Raw genomic sequence first — 24,227 nt, forward strand, 5'->3', positions numbered from 1 at the left:
CTGACTGTGAGTACACAAAGATAAATTGTATTTGTTTTATTTTTTAATTATCTCCAGTTCTTCTGTATCTCCTCAATTTCTTTCCAAGCTACAGCATATGCATCACAGACAATTTTCCACCTGTGTTGTGTCTAGAGTGTCCACACTGACCTCTTAATTGAAATTAGAGGGATGTGAGGCAGGTGGGCCAAGGATTAATTCAGACATTTAGTGAAATCTAATAATCTATTTCATTTTATAGCTGTGTGCTTGTGTTCAGCTATACCAAGAAAGAGCAATACTTACAGAAAATAAGACATATATATATATATATATATATATATATACATATTTTAAGATTTTATTTATTCATGAGAGACAGAGAGAGAGAGAGAGAGAGGAGAGAGAGAGAGACACATAGCCAGAGGGAGGAGCAGACTCCACGCCTGGAGCCTGATGCCAGACTTAATCCTGGGACTCTGGGATCATGCCCTAAGCCCAAGGCAGGACTCAACTGCTGAGACAGTCAGGTGTCCCACCTAATCAGTTCTAAATAAAAGACTGTCCTTGGAGACTCACGTTGACAATCCTGTCAGGACCCCTCTCACTCTTGAGAGCTTTTTCTGTATCCTTACTTAATAAAACTTTATGGCTTTATTCACTCTCCTCTGTCTTTGAGATTCATTCTTGGATTCCTTGAGACAAGAATCTTGCTCTTCCACTTCATCAGGAGCTATCTAGTTTCAATAGGAATTGTGTTTGTGCTACAAGCTCAGTTTATAATGTTTTCAGTTAGGATCAGATTCCTTAAAAAAAAAAAAAAAAAAAAAGTCTAAGAAGGGAGGAGGGGAGGATTCCCAAAAGAGAAAAAGGGTTACCAGGTTTAACATCATGCCTCACTGATGGTTTTTTTTTTGTTTTTTATTTTATAAAGATGGGTCTTTTTTTTTTTTTTTTCAGATTTTATTTATTTATTCATAGACACAGAGAGAGAGGCAGAGACACAGGCAGAGGGAGAAGCAGGCTCCATGCAGGGAGCCCGACGCAGGACTCGATCCCAGGTCTTCAGGATCAGGCGCTGGGCCGAAGGCCGCACTAAACCGCTGAGCCACCCAGGCTGCCCCAGATAATACCCAATTTTAATAAAAATATGGATGAATTAGAATTCTCATTTACTACTGGTGGTGATGTGGGAAACAAAGGCAAAAGAAAAAATTAAATTTCCTTACTGCCTGCAGCCTATTGACAAGTCCTCAACTAAGTAGAGTGACCTTCCTCTGGGAGCTCAACTCTCTGGATGTTGACACTTTGCTTAGGGCAAAAGACAATCGTACAATAACATTATTCTACCACCACCCCTCCTCCTGTCCTTTTCTCCCCCCACCCCATCTATGAGTCTATTCTTTATTTTTGTAAAGATTTTGTTTATAAATAATGAAAGAGAGAGAGAGCGAGTGACCTGGGGGTAGAAGCAGAGGGAGAGGGAGAAGCAGATTCCCCACTGAGCAGGAAGCCCCCATCCAAGACTAGATCTCAGGACCCTCAGATTATGATGTGAGCCCAAGGCAGACATTTAACAGACTGAGCCACCCAAGTGTCTCCTTTGTGTTTACTTTAACATATAAAAATTCCTTTAGACACTACCTTTATCTCTACCTCCCAAGATATATGTTAGCAATTTTCCTCCGACATATAGCCCACCAATATACATCTGAGGTGTCTCGTGACCGGATTTATTGAAGAGTACTAAGTGTCCTTTCCTTCAAAGGAGCTAGCCCCTGGAACGCCTGGGTCGCTCAGCGGTTGAGCCTCTGACTTAGGCTGGGGGCGTGATCCTGGAGTCCCGGGTTTGAGTCCCACACCGGGCTACCTGTGGGGAGCCTGCTTCTCCCTCTGTGTGTATGTCTCCCTCTTTTTGTGTCTCTCATGAATAAATAAAATCTTAAAAAAAAAAAAATAGCTAGCACTGTCGACATCCTGGAAGCCTTGTTTCCAAAGTGCTTTGGAGGCTCATGCTGTCCCGAACATAAAGCAGAAACATCAAAACTAGAAAAATCAGTGTTTGCAATTTTTAAATGTGAGGAATTTCTGGAGAGAAAAAGAGGACATGGCCTCTGACCCAGGACACCAGGCTTTCCTGACAACGGGCCATTTCTTCTCTCCCAACTTGGAACTATATAATCAGTCACCAGTTGCAACCCCAGTGCAGCTCTTCCTGCCCACGGGTCCTGTCCCTGTGCTTTAACAAAACCACCTTTCTGCACTAAAGATGTCTCAAGAATTCCTTCTTGGCTACTGGCTCCAAACCCCAACACTTTACATCAATGGGAATTTCTTTTTATTTACTTATTTTTTTTTGAAGATTTTTCTTTTTTCATTCACGCATGAGAGACACAGAAAGAGGCAGAGACATAGGCAGAGGGAGAAGCAGACTCCCTGTGGGGAGCTTGATGCAGGACTTGATCCCAGAACCCGGGGATCACACCCTGAGTGGAAGGCAGAAGCTCGACCCCTGAGCCACGCAGGTGTCCCATCAATGGGAATTTAAAAAGTACATTCAATTTGTAACATTATTTGGCAGGGACTTATGAAAATAAACTTTCCTATGGAAGGGGAGCATTTTGTCACCACAAAACATGTCTCTTTGGCCCAAGGATTATTTTATTTTATTTTTTATTTATTTTATTTTTTATTTATTTTATTTTTTATTTATTTTATTTTATTTTATTTATTTATTTTATTTTATTTTATTTATTTTATTATATTATATATTTTATTTTATTTATTTTATTTTATTTTATTTTATTTGTTCACAAGAGACACACAGAGAGGCAGAGGCAGAGGGAGGAGGAGCAGACTCCATGCAGGGAGCCCAATGCAGGAGATGCGGGATGCGGGCCTGGTTTCCGGGACTCCAGGATCACACCCTGAGGGGAAGGCAGACGCTTAACCCCTGAGCCACCCAGGGGTCCCACCTAAGGATTATTTTAAAGAAACTAAGGAAAAGCTCTGAAACCCAGTAGAAGGTGCCTTTTGCAACACACATTTGTATTTATAAGGGAAAGCTCCACTTGTAAGGGTGTTTTCCTCCGCGTAGCTGCAAGAGGGAGAAAGTGTAAATTCCAGAAACTGATCACTGGAGAAGACATGGATTTAAATCTGGATAACAACCAAAAGAACGGTCATTCCTTTTGGCCTGGTCACCTCTCCAAATGCTTCCCAATAGGATCATGTGTGGAGTTTCAAAAAGAATCATATCTAGTGCCCCCCTCCCCTCACGCCCCCCCCCCCCCCCCCCCCCCCCGCATTCTGTCATTCCGTGAGGGTGGAAACAACAGTGTTGTTTTAATTAAATGCACATGAGCCTGGGAGGGTCAGTTCCATGCAGCACACTTTTCCTAGCCTCCAGTGGAATCTGTCTCCATCTGTTGAAGAGTAGGCCCCCTGAAAAGCAGAGAAGGAAAAACTCAAAGATTGGTCTCCAGGGAGAGAATCAGTTCTGAATTGCTCCTGACACAAAGGATGAGGAAGTTGCGCCTTTGCATTTCAAAGTCCTACCTGCAGGCGAGCAGCTTACGAGAGGCTCTGCTGGTGGCTTTAAAGGCATTTTTTCCTGACGCAGCTGTGATTTCTCCTGCAATCTCTTCTGAGAAAGAGCTCTAGAAAAGGAGGTGACAGACGAAATGGCCAGTTGTCAGGTAAGCCTTGCATCCCAGGTCAGAGGCCATGTCTTCTTTTTCTCCCCAAATTCCTCAGATTTAGATATTGCAAACATTGGTTTTTCTAGTTCTGATGTTTCTGCTTTATGTTAGCACCTAATTTTTAAACCTTTTCAGAAATGACACTTCAAGATCAGGTCTTTAGACCACTTCTCCCTATTAACCAGAGCCTTTTATCCCTTCTCCCCAATCTGGCTCTCAGTAGGCCATCAACAGTTGTCACTTTGAATTACAGACCTGCGTGCAAGTATTGAAAATAGTTCCTTTGTGAGAGATCCACGGGGACGGGGACGGTGTTGAGTTAAAGAATCCTTTTTTTCCCTTTAGATTTTATGAATTTATTCATGAGAGACACAGAGAGAGAGAGGCAGAGACACAGGCAGAGGGAGACGCAGGCTCCATGCAGGGAGCCTGACGTGGGACTGGATCCCAGGATACCAGGATCTCGCCCTGTGCCGAAGGCAGGCGCTAAACTACTGAGCCACCCAGGAATCCCCCAAGTTAAATAATAAACACAGTGGATATAAGATCCCCAAAAAAGGGAATATTGTCTGAGAACAAACAGGGGCCCAGGCTTACTGTTTAGAATATGGAGAAGGTACTATATTTAAAATATACTAGATATTACAGGAAATGGAAACTGTCTGTGACTCTGTTGGGCCCAAGACTGCGAATCTGAGAAACCACCAAGGAGCCGACACGGTTGCAAGTACACGAGGGTTTATTTACAAGCCTGAGCTTGGGTCCAAGTATACTCCACACAGCAGAGCAGGGGCTTGGACCCTGAAGTGGGTTACAGCTGGTTTTTTTATGGACTGGTCTAGGGGATTTTCAGAAGGGGTGGAGGAATTTTTGTTTTTCTTTCCAATATGGGGAAAGGCTGGGGGTGGGGGGCGTTCTTAAGATCTGATACGGGATTCTCTGCCGAGGGCATTCTGGGCTTTATGGTCTTTCCCATATGGGATTCCCTGCCTAGGACATTCTGCAGTTTTTCCTGTAAAGTTCACCTCTTATTCCTAGGGGCCTAAGATAGCTGTACTTGTGCTAATGCTAAACTTGAGGTGGAATGGCCTTAATTTTTCTTGGCCTCCACAACTGAAGTTTGTATAAATGAAGAGTATTCATAGTTTAAAGTCTGATTTACTCTTTAGGGGCCACAAGAATGTGGTGCCTAAATGGGGCGTCTCTTGATTGGATGCAGGCCCCCAAATACAGGGCGACCATCAGATAGAAGCTGGTAGCAGAGGAAGTGAGAGAATTCACCTGAGGCAGAACAAAGGAGCTAGAAGTTCACATTGAATAGACAGCGAGGGAGCTGGAGGGAGCTGCAGGTAGGACCACAGAGGAGAGGCTGTCTGCAAAGAGGTATAGAGCGTGGGGGCTGTGGTTAAAGGGGGAAGATGAGGAGATATGGCAACAAATGGAATCTTCCCTTTTTTGGGGAAGTGTACCTGGTTGTAAGAAGCCCATTGGCTAGTTCAGACCTCTGGACACTTCAGGGTGGGTTGTCTGATGGGCCTGTCTGCATTCAGCCAGGTGGTCACTGGCTCTTTCTGCATTCCATTGCTCAAGCCTGTTTGCCTAAGAGCAGCGACTACGAAGAACACACTGTTGCAGGGTTCTTGTCTGCCGAGTGGAAGAATGACTCTCGTGGACACAAAAGGGTGAAGTGATAGTTTACCAAGTGAGGGTGAGAACAGAAAGAAAGCTGTCTAGAGTGAGAGGGGTTTCGAACTGGTTGCCAATGAAGGCTTTTATGTTTGATCTTTTGTAGACACGTGACCCGGGGACTTAAATCTTGACATCACCACTGATAGCACCAGGATTACTTCTCTTACTTCTCGTTTCGCTATCTCATCTCTGTGGTTTAAAACAAACGAGTTGGTCTGTTTATGTTCCCTTATCTGTGGTTTTCTTACGGCTCCCCATTTCTGGGATTTTTGGTGAGCCCTGCCTGTCCCTTCCTCAACACCAGTAGTAATGGGTCCTTCAGTGTTCCTTAGGGACGGATATCAACGTTTCATTACAGCTGGTGTTAACTTCTTTTGGTTTGATGCTCTGCTAGATGTCTCTGCTGCAATGATCCTATTTTCCTTTTCTCTTTGTAAGGATCTTAGATTTGCTGAGCAATGTGCAGAAACCATCCCTTTTCACCTGGAAACTTCTTTCTTCTGAGTTTCTCTTTGCTTGTAGTTTCTTAGGAGAACAAAGCAAAAGAAACGTAGGTAAAATGAAACGTCCATAGTGAGATTTGCAGCTCACTGATAATACTTGAGACACGCAGAGTCTGACTTTTCTCAGGGAATTCACAGCTGCCTTAGTGTTAATGCTTTGCTTGAGGCAAAGAGCAACCTTAGCTTGATGGTAGCCAGACTCCCTGGATCCTAGAAGTCCTCTTGAACAGATGTAAATCCCTTTAGAAACTTATTTTATCTATACTGTGCACCCCCCCAGCTTAAAAGCAATATAATCCGTGCTTCCTCAAAATCACACTGCAGCTTTTTCTGCCCATGGGTCATATCCCCGAGCGTTAATAAGAAAAGGATTTTTTTCACCAAAAATGTCTCATGGATAGTTTCTTGACCTTTTACTCCCAGCCCACACCAAGCAGTTTCCACTGGACAAATGAAAACTCAGCTTCATGTAGTTGATCATACCGACTTCAGGGAGTGGAGGTTCTCCATCAACCAGACTTCTGTCCTGTGAGTTTTTATTATATTCCATACTTATGTCACTGACATACTCCTTTTTTTTAAAAGCTTCTATTTATTTACTCATGAGAGACACACAGAGACAGAGATATAGGCAGAGGGAGAGCAGACCCTTTGAGGGGAGCCCGACCTGGGACTCCATCCTGGGATTCCATCCTGGGACTCCATCCTGGGGCTCCATCCTGGGGCTCCATCCTGAGACTCCGGAATCACGTCTGGAGCGAAAGGCCGAGGCTGAACTTCTGAGCCACCCAGGTGTCCCACACTTCTGGTTTAAAGGCAAACGTTTTTTGCTTGTATTCCCTCATTGTGCTAGACTCAAATAATAGCTGTTTTGTATCTATCTCATGTCTTTGTATAGATAGGGTGAATGAAAGAAACAACATTATCCACAAAGAGATTTATAAGTCTCAGGTCATTGACAGTGTTTCTTAAATTCGTCACCATGACAATTTGCTGCTCTGTCACGTTTCTTTTAAAGATTCTTTATTTATTTGAGAGAGAGCTCGTGTGAGCACAAGCAGTAGGAGTAGCAGAGAGAGCTACCATTTAAAAAAAAAAAAAAAGTTGATGACTACATTTGTAGCCCCCCAAAACTTTCCCTGTAAGAAAAAGACACAACTTAACTGTATGATATAAACATAGTATTCAATAACGTGTATACCTATGTTGATGCTTTCAATATACAACTTCAATTGGATCAACACACAGTATTTATATATTTATGTATTTATTTAAAGATTTCATTTATTCATTCATGAGAGACACAGAGAGAGAGAGAGAGAGAGAGAGAGAGAGAGAGAGAGGCAGAGACGCAGGCAGAGGGAGCGGCAGGCTCCATGAAGGGAGCCCAATTCGGGACTGGGTCCCAGGATTCCAGGATCCCGCCCTGGGCTGAAGGCAGGAGCTAAACCGCTGAGCCACCCAGGGATCCCCAACACACAGTATTTATAAGTTTTGTGGATCACATGCTATCCTCTGACCTCAAAGTTAGTACATTAGAGCCTAATACCATGTTAAATACTATTTTGCTGCATAAAGCAGGAGACGCCCGTAAGACAGAACTAGTTCTAAAATAGCTCAAATGACATGAGTTCACTGCTTGGTGAGTCACAGATGGAAACTACACTACATGGGGTTCTCACCCACAGGGATCTTGATTTGCCACAAATAAGATTATAGGGCATAACTTCCAAAGCAGAGACTCACAGTGCAAGGGGAAATGATAAATGATTTCCTATTATGGGGGGTTAGGGTGGATATTTAGAAAGGGTAGCCTGTTACCTTATGTAGAGCTGGCATAAGGTTGCATATAGACGTTAAGAAAATACTTTGTACTTTAGGTAAATGATGTTTGTCCTCCATGCATGGAGAATTTTAGTATTATAATGAGGTAAAAGTAACTATAGATGACTCCATGGGTTACACCTTAGTCTGTCTGCCTCAACCTGCGCCAGGCCAAACACTTCCTCGGGGCAGTCATTCCCCTTCTTCATTGGATAGTTTCTGTTTCACCACTGGAGACTGCCCATGAGGTGTTTTGGCCTCAGTAAAGGCTAAGGTGGAAAGAAGAGGTTAAGTAAAATGTGAGAGACTAGGGTTGGCATTTATAAGCAGGTAAGCAGAAAGGGTCAGATCATGGGTTCTAGCTGGTGACACTAACTCCCTCTTTCATCTTAGGCACGTTGTGAACTCTTATCAATGGCCATTTGGTAATTGTGGGATTTATTGCAGGGACTGCTGACGTTCAGGGATGTGGCCGTAGAATTCTCTCAGGAGGAGTGGAGATGTCTGAACCATACTCAGCGGGAATTATACAGAGATGTGATGTTAGAGAACTATGGACACCTCCTCTTCGTGGGTGAGAATAACTGCTTTGAGATTTCCCAAACCAACTCAAGGTTTCGTTCCTTCCTTTGAAGACTGTCTCTTGGGTGATTCCTCATTGCATGACTGGAATCCAGTCCATGCAGTAAGGAACATAAGTTGGGGTTTTTAGATTTATTTGTTTTTATTTTTATTTATTCATGAGAGAGGGAGGGGGGAGCAGAGGAAGAAGCAGGCTCCATGCAAGGATCTCGACGTGGGACTTGATCCCGGGACTCCGGGACCACACCCTGAGCCAAAGGCAGATGCTCAAGCAGATGCTCAACCGCCGAGCCACCCAGGCAACCTGGGGTTGTAGGTTTAGAGAAAAATCTTAATGATATTTGCTTTTCAGCTTTAGCTTCCCCTTCCTTAAGGTAACATCATTTCTGTAGATTAGTGGCAATTCTGAACATTGAGCAGCATAAAATGGTATTGCCCACATTTTTTTTTAGATTTTTATTTATTTATTAGAGACACACAGAGAGAGAGAGAGAAAGAGAGAGAGAGAGAGAGAGGCAGAGACTCACACAGGCAGAGGGATAGGCAGGCTCCATGCAGGGAGCCCGACATGGGACTCGATCCCAGGTCTCCAGGATCACGCCCTAGGCTGAAGACGGCGCTAAACCACTGAGCCACACGGGCTGCCCTTATTGCCCACATTTAAACTCTAATTTTTACTCATTATTATATCAGTAGTACTTGGAAGTGGAAGTCAGGATGTGAATATTTGAAACCCTACCTGTTCTAAAGTGGCTGTTGGTCCACAGTGTTTGGAAATCATCTTCTGTTATTTTACAATGGCCTCTCTTCTCTATTGAGCACAATAGTGGATTGAAAGAATCTCCAGCAATACTTCTATTCCCTTTCTCTAATAAACAGGTCTAATTGTATCAAAGCCAGATTTGGTCTCCTTTTTGGAGCAAAGGAGGGAACCTTGGGATCTGCAGACAAAGAAGACAGTAGCCATCCATCCAGGTAGGTGGGAATATGTGAAGCAGATGACAGAAGTTGAGGTCCAAATCTAAAGGAGGACGATAGACCCTAAAGTGCAGTTCCAGTAGGTCTCCTTGAATCAAAGTCAGTTGGGGAAGCCCAGTTGTATTTCTCTGTCTCTTCCAAGGGACATCTATTACGCAACATTATCATGCTCTTTTATTCTCTTAAGGATTCTCCTTCAGGTCCAGTTATGGTCCATCACATCCACAGGGAGGGCCAGGAGACTCCCATGGGAGTGGGAGGGCCTCCATAATCTGAGAGCTTCTCCATCGTTTTGAGGACCTTGGGGGAATCTCCGTGTTTCTGAAGAACTTGATGCTAACTCTTTTCTAAGTTCTGTTTTGCCTCGTGTGGGAAGTGTGCCAGAGTTGTGGTGGGCATACGGGTTTTGGTGCAGACATCCCAGGAACACTAGAGACAGACATCCCATGATTTCTGATTTATGCATTCCACTGTTATGGAGGCTTTAATCTTAATCATACAAAATTAGAAACTCAGTGATTTCATCAGATAAAGTCCCTTGATGATCCTTGCCTGAATTATTTAAGATTTGCATACTAGTCCTGGCCAGTTACATTATTTATTCTACCTTTATTTGCTAGCACTTTATTTTTTATTTTTTTAAGGTTCTATTCATTTATTCATGAGAGACACACACACACACACACACAGAGAGAGAGAGAGAGAGAGAGAGAGAGAGGCAGAGACATAGGGAGAGAGAGAAGCAGGCTCCATGCAGGGAGCCCGATGTGAGACTCGATCCCGGGACTCCAGGATCATGCCCCGAGCTGAAGGCAGGGGCTCAACCGCTGAGCCACCCAGGCATCCCTAGATCAAAAGTTCTGATATGACTTGGGCATGTATGTGCTTTATAAGAAGTGAAGTAGATAGTAAAATTCCCATATTGAAAAAATGTTTTGCATATAGAATAATTTTACTTCTAATAATTCTTTTTTTAAAAGATTTATTTTTTAAGTTTTATTTCTTTATTTTTCTTTTTCTTTTTATTATTTATTTTAAAGATTTTATTTATTTATGAGACACAGAGAGAGAGAGGCAGAGGGAGAAGCAGGCTCCATGCAGGGAGCCCGACGTGGGAACTCGATCCCGGGTTTCCAGGATCGTGCTCTGGGCTGAAGGCGGCGCCAAATCGCTGAGCCACCTGGGCTGCCCTATTTATTTATTTATTTATTTATTTGTTTGTTTGTTTGTTTGTTTATTCATTTATTCATAAGAGACACACACACACACACAGAGAGAGAGAGAGAGAGAGAGAGGCAGAGATGTAGGCAGAGGGTGAATCAGGCTCCTTGTGGAGAGCCCGATGTGGGACTCCATTCCTGGACCCGGGGATCACGACCTTACCAATGGCAGATGCTCAACCGTTGAGCCCCCCAGGCATCCCATACTTTAATTCAGTTTAGTATGTAGATTTCTAATTTTATGCTATTAAAAAAAATATTTTATGTGTTTACTTGAAAGAGAGCCCACAAGCAGGGGAAGAGGGAGAGGGAGACAGAGAAGCAGACTCCCTGCTGAGCAGAGAGCATGACATGGGGTTCTATCCCAGAATGCTGGGATCGCTACCCCAGTTGAAGGTGGATGGGTAACTGACTGAGCTACCCAGGTACCCTTTTAAATATTCACATGAGCAGAGTTTTATGTTGTAACGTCTACGGAGAATTTCAGTAGTATACTATAGAGGCTCCCTTGTAGAAGATGAGTAGATTTTGTCATGTTGGTTTAAAATTCTCTTTTCACTTCTGATTTTTGATGGATGAGTTTTACATATATACACACACATGAATATGTATATATATTAAAGATTCTATTTATATATTCATGAGAGACACACAGAGAGAAGCAGAGACATAAGCAGAGGGAGAAGCCGGCTCCTCGCAGTGAGCCCAGAGTGGGACTCCTTCCCCGGACCTGGGATCATGTCCTGAGCCAAAGGCAGACGCTCAACCGCTAAGCCCCCCAGGCATCTCTGATCGATTAATTGTAATGTGTCACTGTGTTTCTGTCTTGACATTTATCCTACTTTGAGTTTACTGAGCTTATTGAATTTGCCTCTTTCCACATATGTGTGAAGTAGAAGCCTTTAGCTCTTCATGTAAACTCTCTGCCCCCTTTCACTCCTCTCCTTATGGGGTCCCCTTAATGTACATATCATCCCACTTGTTGGGGTCCCATGGATCCCCAGGCCATGTCCTTTTCCAGATTTTTCTTTGGTGTTCTTAGTAGGTGATTTAAAACAAAGGGTCTTGGGGATCCCTGGGGCCTCAGTGGTTTAGCCCCTGCCTGTGGCCAGGGGTGTGATCCTGGAGTCCCATGTCATGCTCCCTGCATGGATCCTGCTTTTCCCCCTGCCTGTGTCTCTGCCTCTCTCTCTTTCTCTGTGTCTCTCATGAATAAGTGAATAAAATCTTTAGAACAAAACAGGGTCTTTGGAGAGCCTGATTCATTCTTCTGCTTGAGCAACTGTGTTGCTCACTCCTTAGTGCATTTATTTATTTATTTATTTATTTGTCAAGAGACAGAGAGAGAGAGAGAGAGAGAGAGAGGCAGAGACACAGGCAGAGGGAGAAGCAGCCTCCATGCAGGAAGGCAGACATGGGACTGGATCCGGGGTCCCCAAGATTATGCCCTGGGTGGAAGGCGGCGTAAACCGCTGAGCCACCTGGGGTGCCCAGTGTATTTTTTTTTTAAGATTGTATTTATTTATTTATTTATTTATTCATGAGAGACACAGAGAGAGGCAGAGACACAGGCAGAGGTAGAAGCAAGCTCCCTGTAGGGAGCCCGATGTGCCACTCGATCCTGGACCTCAGGATCATGACCTGAGCGAAAGGCAAAAGCTCAACCGGGGAGCCACCCAGGCATCCCTCCTTAGTGTATTTTTCAGTTCAGTGATTGTACTCTTCGGCTCCCAATTCCTGGTTGGTTGATAGTTATACTTTGTCTCTTTTGTTTACATTTTGGTCACACAGTTTTCTGGATCATTTATCATGTATCTGTTTTCTCTTCATTTCTCCATGTACATCTTTATGATAGTTAATTCTCTGTTATCCAATTAATAGTTCCTCATTAATCTAGGGTCAGTTTGGGGTATATATTTTGTTCCTGTGACTGGAACACATTTGTCTTTTTTCTTTTTTCTTTTTTTTTTTTAAGATTTTATTTATTTATTCATGAGAGAGGCAGAGACACAGGCCGAAGGAGAAGCAGGCTCCACACACGGAGCCCAACGTGGGACTCGATCCTGGGTCTCCAGGATCAGGCCCCGGGGCTGAAGGTGGCACTAAACCGCTGAGCCACCCGGGCTGTCTGACATTTTTCTATTTCTTTGTGTCATGTGATCTTCTGTTGACATTTGTGAATTACGAAAACAGAAAAAAGAAAAAGAAAAAAAGAAATAGAAAAGCAGCTTCTGGGCCCAGGATTATGTACTTTCTTTGTAGAGAACACACATAATAGTAATCCTGGCAGCTGTCACACATATGCTGGGCATTTGTCATGTCTGAGTTTTTGTTATTTACACGTTACAGAAGGGCAGTTACTGCTTTATAGCTCATGATATCTTCCTGGCTCTTTCCCTTGAGCCCTATTATCTATTGTTTGAACAAGTGCCCGCCTTTTGTCCGAGCAGCTACCACACTGCTTCCAGAGGGTGTTCTCACTCTCTCTTTTTTCCATGTCATGCATGACAGAAACAAGTTCCTCAGGCAGGTATAATGGAGCCAGATCATTGAACATACAGGCCACTCTTTTGTAAGAGTTTTCTCACGATGTTGCCATGGAGTGACAGGTTGAGCAGCTAGCTGCAAGGAGCAAGTGTCAAAAACTTCCTTTGTCTCTCTGATTCCGCCTTTCTTCATTTGTACTTGCCTGGGGATGCTGTGCTCTCCTCATTGGCTTCTGGAGCATTCTAAAAGGTAATTTGGTCCTTTTTTGTCTCCATGGAAGAGCAAAGCCCTAAGTGCTTCCAATTCCTCAGTTGCTGATGTCCTATGATAGGTATTAATTTTGCAAATTAGCATTTTAATGTACATGTATGTGAGCTTTGTAAGTGGAAAAACTTATTTTGTATCTTTTAGTTGTGTCTTTCCATAACACCCTAGGCTTGTTAGCAGAGACAGGCAAAGAAGATTGTTACATAGGAAGATCCAAAAGCTGTGGCCCTGAGTATTTATAATTAATGAATGTCTGGGAAAGGGATGGGGAAGGAAAAGCAGGAAGGATGTTTCGATGGATTTAACCAAACTAGGAAAATCACCCGTAATGAAATCTCAACTACCAGAAGAGGTCAAGGATATAAAACATTAGGGGGGAAACCCCACCTTACGTGAGTCACATTGGCAGAAGGGTATCTTTGACCCTGAGGGCCAAATTCCATTTTCATGCATACCTGTTCTCTGAAAGGACATTTGGAAATTCTGGAAACTCCCCCTAGTCCATCCTGAAAATAATCATTCAAACCATTTGAAATATAAGATTGGATCAGTCATTCACTGAGACATGTCTGAAAGTTAGACATGGAGAAAGAAAGCTAAAAGTTCTAAATGTGGGACGCCTGGGTGGCTCAGCGGTTGAGAGTCTCCTTTGGCTCAGGGCATGGTCCCAGGGTCCGGGGCCCGGGGCCGCATCGGGCTCCCTGTGAGGAGCCTGCTTCTCTCTCTGCCTGTGTCTCTGCCTCTCTCTGTCTCTCATGAATAAGTAAGATCTTTTTAAAAATTCTAAATGTGACTGATTTGGGAAGTCTTTTTCAGAGGGTTCATTATTCTTCCACCAATACATAATCAATCCTTTTTCAATGTCTTTAATTTAGATAAATACGGGGGGGGGGGGGGTCTTTATTCAGACATGAATGTTTAATAGTTATCAGATAATACATAATTTGGAGCAAGTTATTTATCTTTTTTTTAAGATTTCATTTATTCATGAGACAGAGAGAGAGAGAGGGGCAGAGACACAGGCAGAGAAAGAAGCAGGTTCCATGTAGGGAGCCTGATGTGGTACTTGATCCCGGGACCCCAGGATCACGCCCTGGGCAGAAGCAAGCGCTCAACCGCTGAGCCATCCAGGTGTCCCACGTTTTTTATCTTTATGTGTTATACACTTAGAGTCCTCACTAAAAGCCTTTCTATCTTCCATAATCACTGAGGTGTTTATACTCGAGACAGAACGTTATCAGTGGAATATATTGGGGAGAAACATTAATCAAGGGTCAGGAAACTCAGTTTCCAGATAACTAGTCTACAGTAATACATGTGGGAAAGTCTTTTATGAAAGCTCAAATCTTATTTTACATCATTGTGTCCTCAAGGAGAGAAGACTTACAAATGTAGTAACTCTGGCAAACCTTTAAACTGGTCTTCAAAACTCAGTCAACAGCAGAGATTTCATAATGGGAAGAAATCTTACAAATGTAAACATTGTGGCAAAGCCTTTAAGCACTACTCAAAACTTACCGTCATAAGGTAATACATGCTGGTGAGAAGGCTGAGCAATGTAAAAAAAATGTGCAAAGCCTTTAAGCTTTGTTCTGAAGCTACAACTTTCTGAACATCAGACAGTGTCTCATGACAGGAACCCTACAAGTGTAAAGAATGTGGCAAAACACTTAATTCATAATGAAAACTATTCGACATGAGATAATACATCCTGTGGAGATACTGTACAAATGTCAAGAATGTTGGCAAAGTCTTCACAGGGAACAAACTCTTGCTCAATACAGGAGAAAGCATACTGGATAGAAACCCTAGAAATGTAATGAATGATGAAAAACCTTTGTTTTTAATACACACTTCAGAAGAAGGAAGCCTTCCTGAAGGATGAAATATTGAAGATGTGAATAATTGTCAAACTATGTAATGGGAATGTGAATTCTAAAATAAATAAGAGGGGATACCTGGATGGCGCAGCAGTTTGGCCCCTGCTTTGGGCCCAGGGGCATGATCCTAGAATCTCGGGATCCAGTCCCATGTGGGACTCCTTGTGTGGAGCCTGCCTCTCCCTCTGCCTGTGTCTCTGTCTCTCTCTCTCTCTCTCTCTGTGTGTGTCTCATGAATAAATAAATAAAATCTTTCAATCAATCAATCAAAGAATTCACTGTAGAAAGCAAAAGATCAGTCTATTTCACACATGATTCTAAATTAGGGTATTTATTATGGAGTAAAATCCAAAGTTCAAACACTTAATTACATTTTAGCTTGGGACAATGCAGGTATTAGGGGTGTCAACTCTTTCACCGTTGAAAATCTGCTCGTCACTTTTGACCCCCCATACATAAAACCATACCTGTTTATCCATGGAAATAGCCTATTATTGACAAGAAGCCTTCCAGAAGAGGAGCAGTCAATATCCCATTCTTAGTATGTTTTCTGTACTATATCTGGCATTGTTTTTTTTAAAATATTTTATTTATTTATTCATGAGAGACCCAGAGAGAGAGGCAAAGACATTGATAGAGGAGGAAGCAGGCTCCAGGCTCCTTGCAGGGAGCCCGATGTGGGACTCGATTCCTGGACCCGGGATCACACTCTGAGCTAAAGGCAGAGGCTCAACCGCTGAGCCACCCAGGCATCCCTATATATGGCATTGTTGTAATAATGTAAGCTTGAGAAAAGAAAATGTTAAGGAAATCATAATGAACAGAAACCATGTTTACAGTACTTGTTCAAGAAGTACGTATCAAGAAAACTTATGTGTAAGTGGACCCATACTGTTCAAACCCACTTATTCAATGGTCAGCTGCATTTGCTAATATGCCTGAAAGGATCGAGAGAGGATGGATGTCTGGGGAGGGGTATTAGTGTGTCTTATTTTCTTTTGACCATATTTGAGAGTTTTTGCATGGCAAATAGTATTGATTTGACTCTTAAGTCATCTCGTGTTGTGCCTTTATTGCGTGGGTGCATCAAGGTGATTTGATTGTGGCTGTCTCACAGACATGAGGGGCTCTTACTTGGTGGGGAATTCATTCATGCCTACTTTGCATTGACGATGAAGGAGACTATGGTTTACAATTTATGAAGAAAGTCCACATGGAGATGCTGTTTGTGGGTCATGAGGAAGAATGACCTAAATCATGATGAAGTAAGTGTTCAGAGAGTCATCATTTACGTTAAAGTAAGAGAAGGGTGCCTGGGTGGCTTAGTTACTTAAGCATCTGTCTCTTCAGTTCAACTCGGGTCATGATCGGGGAAGTTGGGATGGAGCGCCATGTTGGGCTCAGTGCTCAGCCCTGTCAGCTAGGGATCTTTCTGTCCCTCTCCCTCTGGCCCTCCCTGCTAATCTCCCACATGTTCTTTCTCTCTCTAAATAAATGGATAGGGATGCTTGGGTGGTTCAAGGGTTAGGCATCTGCCTTCAGCTCAGGGCATGATCCCTGAGTTCCAGGATGGAGTCCCACATCCGGCTCCCTGCGGGGAGCCTGCTTCTCCCTCTGCCCATGTCTCTGCCTCTCTCTGTTTGTCTCTCATGAATAAATGAATAAATAAATAAATAATCTTAAAAAAAATAAATGGAGGGCAGCCCGGATGGCTCAGCAGTTTGTCACCGCCTTTGGCTCGGGTCCTGATCTGAAGACCTGGGATTGAGTCCCACGTTGGGCTCCCTGCGTGGAGTCTGCTTCTCCCTCTGCCTGTGTCTCTGCCCCTCTCTTTCTCTCTCTCTTTCTCTTGTGTGTGTCTCTCAAAAATAAATAAATAAAATCTTGGGAAAAAAAAGATAAATAAATGGATAAAATCATTTTTAAGATATAAGGAACATAAGATAAAGAAACATCCTGAATTTTAAATAGTTTTACCAAGGAGCACCCGGGTGGCTTAGTGAATTACACATCTGATTCTTGGTTTGAGCTCCGGTCATCATCTCAGGCATCATCACCATAGTCTCCTCATGGGGTGGAGTGTGTTGTGGATTCCATCCTTTTCTACGCATCTCGTGGTCACTCATTCTCTCTTTAAAATAAATAAGGAATCCTTTTTTTTGGCTTTCGGACATCAAATTGTTTTATTTTTATTTTTTTTTAATTTTTTTTTTAATTGGAGTTCAATTTGCCAACATATAGCATAACACCCAGTGCTCATCCCATCAAGTGCCCCTCTCAGGGCCCGTCCCCCAGTCACCCCCTACCCCCCGCCCACCTCCCTTTCCACCACCCCTTGTTCGTTTCCCAGAGTTAGGAGTCTCTCGTGTTCTGTCTCTCTCTGATATTTCTCACTCATTTTTTCTCCTTTCCCCTTTATTCCCTTTCACTATTTTTTATATTTCCCATATGAATGAGACGATATAATGTTGTCCTTTTCCGATTGACTTATTTCACTCAGCATAATACCCTCCAGTTCCATCCATGTCAAAGCAAATGGTGGGTATTTAAGTAAATAAACAATCTTAAAAAAATAAATAGATTTGCCAGTAGCTGTTTAAGGAGACTATGCTGGCAGTTCATTAACATCTGGATGTATCGGGATCCCTGGGTGGAGCAGAGGTTTGGTGCCTGCCTTTGGCCCAGGGCGCGATCCTGGAGACCCAGGATCGAATCCCACATCAGGCTCCCGGTGCATGGAGCCTGCTTCTCCCTCTGCCTGTGTCTCTGCCTCTCTTTCTCTCTCTGACTATCATAAATAAATAAAAATTAAAGAAAAATAAAAAAAAAAACATCTGGATGTATCTTTATATTAGCAGTTGGTAGAAGTCAAGAATATTAGTTATCCCGTTGAAATAAAGAGATTTCACAGACATCTGAGGAAAGTATAGTTAGCTATTCTGTAAAGGGTATAAAATTATTGTAAGTCCACTTCTACTCCATACTTGGTCTCTATTTATTTATTTATTTTAAAAATTTATTTATTTATTTTTATTCAGAGAGAGGCAGAGAGGCAGAGACACAGGCAGAGGGAGAAGCAGCCTCCATGCAGGAAGCCCGACATGAGACTCGATCCCAGGTCTCCAGGATCACACCCCAGGCTGCAGGCGGCGCTATACTGCTGGGCCACGGGGGCTGCCCTGGTCTCTGTTTAAAAAGCATTGAGAGGAAAAAAAAAAAAAAAAAGCATTGAGAGGGACGCCTGGGTAGCTCAGTGGTTGAGCGTCTGCCTTTGGGCTCAGGGCGTGATCTGGGGTCCTGGGATTGAGTCCCACCTCAGGCTCTGTGCAGTGAGACTGCTTCTCCCTCTGCCTAGGTCTCTGCCTCTGTCTCTGTGTCTCTTATGATTAAGTAAATAAAATCTTAAAAAAAATTTAAAAAAGGCATTGAGAACAGAATTCACAGAAAATTACCTCTGAGGAACAAGAATGATTCTTGTTTGTCTGAATGCTTATAATGGGTACTTTGACTAAGAATCATGGTGATGTGGCAGTGGTGTCTTTAGAGTGCATTTGAAATTATATGTTTTAATTAGTAACACTGGATGGATTGTAATGTGTCAACAGTGATCTGGAGTAAAGTTTTTTTTTTTTTTTTTTTTAAGGATTTTATTTATTTAATCATGAAAGACACAGAGAGAGAGACAGAGACAGAGAAAGAGAGGCAGAGGCACAGGCAGAGGGTGAAGCAGGCTCCCTGCAGGAAGCCCAGTGTGGGAAATGGATCCCGGGTCTCCAGGATCATGCCCTGGGCCAAAGGCAGCGGTAATCCGCTCAGCCACCGGGCTCTGCCCTGGATTGAAGTTTTATCCCATACCAACCATAGCCTGCCCCAACTTCATCAAGGTTGTAGGTAAGGAGACAGGGACACAAAGTATACTTGACCTTTGTGCTATGGGAGTTTGAACACCGTGTAGGTCTACTTATAGTGAGATTTATTTATAGTACAGTATTGTAAATGTATTTTCTCTTTCTTCTGCTCTTCTTAATATTGTCTTTTTTTGAGCATCCTTTGCTCCAGGAGGAGGCTATTAAAATTAAGTGTTAGAGAGTCCATATTATACATGGATTTTCAACTGCATGGGTGTTGGCACGAACCTCTGCTGTATTCAGGAGTCACCTGTATTTGTTAGAGCAGTGGGATGCTGTGACTAATAATCTTTTTTCCCTGTGGTCTTTTTTTGTTGTTGTTGTTGTTTTTTTTTTTTTTTTTTTTTTTAATTTATTTTATTTATTTATGATAGGCACACAGTGAGAGAGAGAGAGAGACAGAGACACAGCCAGAGGGAGAAGCAGGCTCCATGGACCGGGAGCCTGACGTGGGATTCGATCCCGAGTTTCCAGGATCGTGCCCTGGGCCAAAGGCAGGCGCCAAACCGCTGCGCCACCCAGGGATCCCTCCCTGTGGTCTTAAACCTCAAATTATTTGAGGTTATTTTGTTTTTAAGATTTTATTCATTTATTCACGAGACACACACACACACAGAGTCAGAGACCTAGGCAGAGGGAGGAGCAGGTTCCATGCAGGAAGCTCGATGTGGGACTCCATCCCTTGATCCCAGGACCCCAGGATGATGCCCTGAGCAAAGGCAGAAGGTCAACTGCTCAGCCACCCAGGCGTCCCTATTTGAGGTTATTTTCCCCAAGTTTACGTGATGTGTATTTTCCTCCTTATACTATACTGCTGCTAAAGCAGTATGATGGGTTTTTTTCCTTTAAGATTTTATGTATTTATTTGAGTGAGAGAGATCACAAGCAGGGGGAACAGCAGTGGGAGATGGAGAAGCAGAGACTCCCTGCTAAGCAGGGAACCCAATGTAGGGTTGATCCCAGGACCCCGAGATCATGAGCTGAGCTGAAGACAGAAGCTAAATCAACTGAGCCACCCAGGCACCCCAGGATGATGTTTCTAATAAGGATGATATAGATGTATTATTGAGCGTGTGGCTAAATGATTTCTTGATAATGCTGTGTTGGAATGCATTTTGTATAATCACACTGCCTGCAGGGGCTTTGAACGGACCCTAGTTCTACCCAGTGGCAAATACACTAGATAAAAGGCCCCAAGTCACAAGTAAAGGTAACTTTTGATAGGACTTCCTCTATAGTGTTTGTGAAAGAGCTGTCTGCTGGCAGTATTTAGCATAAGCTCCCCTTAGAGAAGATCCCTGCACAGTTGATCTTACTCATTTTGGTTTGATTTGTGCATTCTAGATTTAGCCCAAGAACTCGAAAGCACTCCATCCATGGACTCGAAACATGGCATCTGCCCCACTTCTTGGTCATTTTCTCTGCCTGCACTCAATCTTGAACCCTTCATGCTGTCTCTCAAGGCATAGTATTTACATCCTCCAGTACCTATGAGTAGTAAACTTTATTTCCCTTTCTTTGTTCACTTTTATTGAACCTTGGCTCATCATCCAATGCCCAGGGGTCCTACTTAAAAACTGTTAACTGAACAAAGTCAATACACATATAATTACAAGCCATATCTACAGAATTTTCTATCGCTATTTATAAAATTTTACTCTATATTTTTCTTTGTTTATGTTGTTTTGGTGAGCATAGAGAAGACAACATTTATGGGTTTGGTATCCACAGAATGCAAAGTGTTATATGAAGTTAAAGATACGGGCAGCCCAGGCGGCTCAGCGGTTTAGCGCTGCCTTCAGCCCAAGGCCTGATCCTAGAGACCCGGGATCGAGTCCCACGTCAGGCTCCCTGCATGGAGCCTGTGTCTCTGTCTCTCTCTCTGTCTCTCTCTCTCTCTCTCTGTGTGTCTCTCATGAATAAATAAATAAAATCTTTTTAAAAAACGTTTAAAAAAGAAAAGCTAAAGATATATCTCTTTTTTCTTTTTTTTTCTTTTTAAGATTTTTAAAATTTATTCACGAGAGGCAGAGAGAGAGGCAGAAGCAGAGACATAGGCAGAGGGAGAAGCAGGCTCCTCAGGAAGCACGATGTGGGACTCGATCCTGCAAATCTGGGATCACGCCCTGAGTCGAAGGCAGATGTTGAACCACTAACACCTCCCCACCCCCGGGCATCCCAAGATATATTTCAGAATAGTAGAGTAACTAGGAAGAAGTACCTGTGTGTATATGTGTGGGTATACCTATATCTCCAGAAGGAAAGGGAATACTGGGGCAAAGAAGGTTATTTTCAAACTTCGTGATTTCCTAGTAAACAAAAATGTTTACTAGATTCCTAATGGGAATAATTTTCTATACATTGCGTTGAATTTATTTCTCCTAAATTTCGTATGCCTTGGTTTGAAAATCTCTCCGGGCAAATTGTGTCTCATCTACTTGCCTATTACTCATGTAGGATCTAGTCTGTTTTCCTTGTTTGAATGTTCAGGAACTGCTGCTTGTATGTCTTAGAGATTTTAAGAATGGTTTGCATGAAATAACATGGTGTTCAAAAATTCATCCGAATGTGGGAGTAATTTCTCACTGAGCATATTAAATTCCATGTAGTATAATTGCTACATTTCATTTCTTCCTTTTTAATTGGAGAAGAACGCTAAGTACGATTTCTTTACTTACTATTCTTTTCCCTTCTTGGAAGTGACATCATCCAAGTTAGTCACTTTCCTATAACAGTTTGATTAGTTGAAAACGTGGAGACTTCATGAGTCATGGGATGCTCTAACATTGATTTGAAGAGACCAAGTTGGGACAATGCTCGGGGTATGGTAGATGTTCTAAACATAAGAAGTCAATATTTTATTGGGAGTGATGATGCAGCCCAAGGCAAGATGAAAAATATCTAGGCTAAAGAACCGACATGAATTCTTCATGGGGGGCGGGGGGGGAGAGACTACCTGTCCAAGTCTGCACTACTGACTGTAAATTTAGAAAGACAAATTTTACTTGTTTTGTTTCCAAATCATTCCCAGTTTTTCCATGTCTTCCTCTCCTTTATAGTGTGTGGCATCACAGCTGTCCTCCTTTTGTATGTTATGGAGACCCCATGTCACTGCTCTCTCCCTCCCACATAAGCCACACAGGCTGTTGTAGGTTCTTAGGAGGAGCTTTACTTTTTTTGATTGAGTCAGAAATGGTTGGTAACTGGATCATTTGAGGCCATATCTGAGATGTAAATACTAAGCTGTCACCACTTCCTTGGTAGACCAGGAAAACACATCAGTGGGCCACAGGACTACTTCAGGCATTTGGTACTAAGAGTTGTTAGGACAGATAAGACATCCTAATGGTATCCTTCGAGAGGGAGAGAAGGCTTAGTGAAAGCAAGTATGAACAATTTAAGGGATTTCATTTATTTTTTTTCAAGGTTTTATTTATTTATTCATGAGAGACACAGAGAGAGGCAGAGACAAAGGCAGAGGGAGAAGCAGGCTCCATGCAGGGAGACTCGATCCCGGGTCTCCAGGATCAGGCCCTGGGCCGAAGGCAGCGCCAAACCGCTGAGCCACCCGGGCTTCCCAAGGGATTTCATTTATATGAGAAAGGGACATAGAGAGAGCATGCAAGAGCTTGCAGGAGTCAGGGGAGGGGCAGAGGGAGAAGGAGAAGTAGAAGCAGACTCCTCAATGAGTGGCGAGCCCAGTGTGGGGCTCGATCCCATGATTCTGGGATCGATCAAGGCAGATGCCCAGACAACCATACCAACCAGGTGATCCTGGACAACTCTTGAAACTTGGGGAAGTTCTGGTCGGGAGCTCACTTTGGTCACTGCAATGTCTTAAGTAGCTTCTAGTGATGAATAAATTGACAGAGATGGGGACTTGAGGAATGTGGTGATTTTTCTGGGATTCAAGGCAGTCAGATCCATTCCACATGAGTTAATGAATTCCCTGGTGGTCCTCAGACCTAGCTGCTATTGGGTGACATAGATAACTATACCTTTCCAGGTGCAGATGTGGGAGTGGGTGGAGAGAGGATTCCGGATGATTAAACATTTTGGGCATAGGTTTAAGGTGTCATCTGGCAGAGTCGATGTTGATGATGAAGAAGGCTTTTGGATACTAATAGGCAGAAGAAGAAACACTATATCCCAGGTATATAACCCCCACCTAGATCTGCTTCACTATACATGTTTGACATTCCAGGGATGGTGACCCACAGCTGGCACAACCTCCCTCCCTCACTTCCACTCAGCCCTATGATCAATCTAGTTCTGTGTTCTTGACTGTGTGCAAAGCACTGCATATCTTAGGAGCAGGTCACCAGTTATGGATGCTTCAGATGACCATGGATGCCTCCAATGGCCCACCCAGTTTTTAGTCTTGATATCCCTATGTGGTTTCACAGCCCAGGTAGTCCTTAACACCCTTCCTGATCTGAGTGGAAAGAGGATTTTTATCAGTTGTCAAAACAGATAAAATAAAGTTGGGTATCATGTTATACTCATATTTTAAAGTGGTTCCACTGAAGGATAATGATTCATTCAGGGAAAGCCATCCTCCCCAAGGCACAATGCCCACCGTGTCATTGACCTACTCTGGGCTCTTTTCTTCTTGGGAGAAGACCCTAGTTCTAGGTGGTCCCCCATGGTGGGGCACTGTGCTGGCCCATGGGGAAGTGTACTGTGGTCATAGGGAAACGACTCCACTTAACCTTCTGATGCTGTCCCTATTGATCTCTGTAGTCCAGGGGGTGCTCAGCATCAGCCCTGAGTCCTGAGAATTGCCCAGTGATGTCTTATGTGTATAGTTGCTAGTTGAGCTTATTATGAGAAGTACAGAAGTGGGATCTACCTATGTCACCATCTTTATGATGTCAACCCTCTGTGATGAATACTTTTATATCTCGTGAGGTAAAAATGAATGTCTTGCTACATACATGTATGTATGTGTGTATATGTTTATATGTGTATATAAATATGCACACACTGATTATGTGTTATTGATGAGATAGAATGGAGTACATTTAGATACTTAACAACATTATGAAGAAGAGTGACAAACTCCTTCAGTGTTAAAAATTATTCGATATCATACTTATTTTTGCCATGCAGTGTGTTTAATTGGTTATCACACACGGTTTTGTTTTTTGTTTAGTTTTTTTCCAATTTCATCCTCACGTTTCAGTTACAACTCTAGGAAAATTCCAAC

The 24,227-nt window shown here is 43.0% G+C and overlaps 1 protein-coding gene across 4 annotated transcripts in view; it reads left to right on the plus strand.

Annotated features, from left to right (window-relative positions):
- Nucleotides 1-24,227, plus strand: part of LOC112912693 (uncharacterized) — a 137,812-nt gene that overhangs the window by 107,585 nt on the left and 6,000 nt on the right. For all 4 annotated transcript variants that reach the window (XM_072757399.1, XM_072757382.1, XM_072757429.1 and 1 more), the window contains 2 exons: nt 8,144-8,270; nt 9,158-9,253. In XM_072757399.1, the coding sequence (XP_072613500.1) occupies nt 8,144-8,270; nt 9,158-9,253 (223 nt within the window). The remainder of the gene's footprint in view (nt 1-8,143; nt 8,271-9,157; nt 9,254-24,227) is intronic.

This window comes from Vulpes vulpes, chromosome 1, assembly GCF_048418805.1.
Source record: "Vulpes vulpes isolate BD-2025 chromosome 1, VulVul3, whole genome shotgun sequence".
NCBI classification, from domain to species: domain Eukaryota; kingdom Metazoa; phylum Chordata; class Mammalia; order Carnivora; family Canidae; genus Vulpes; species Vulpes vulpes.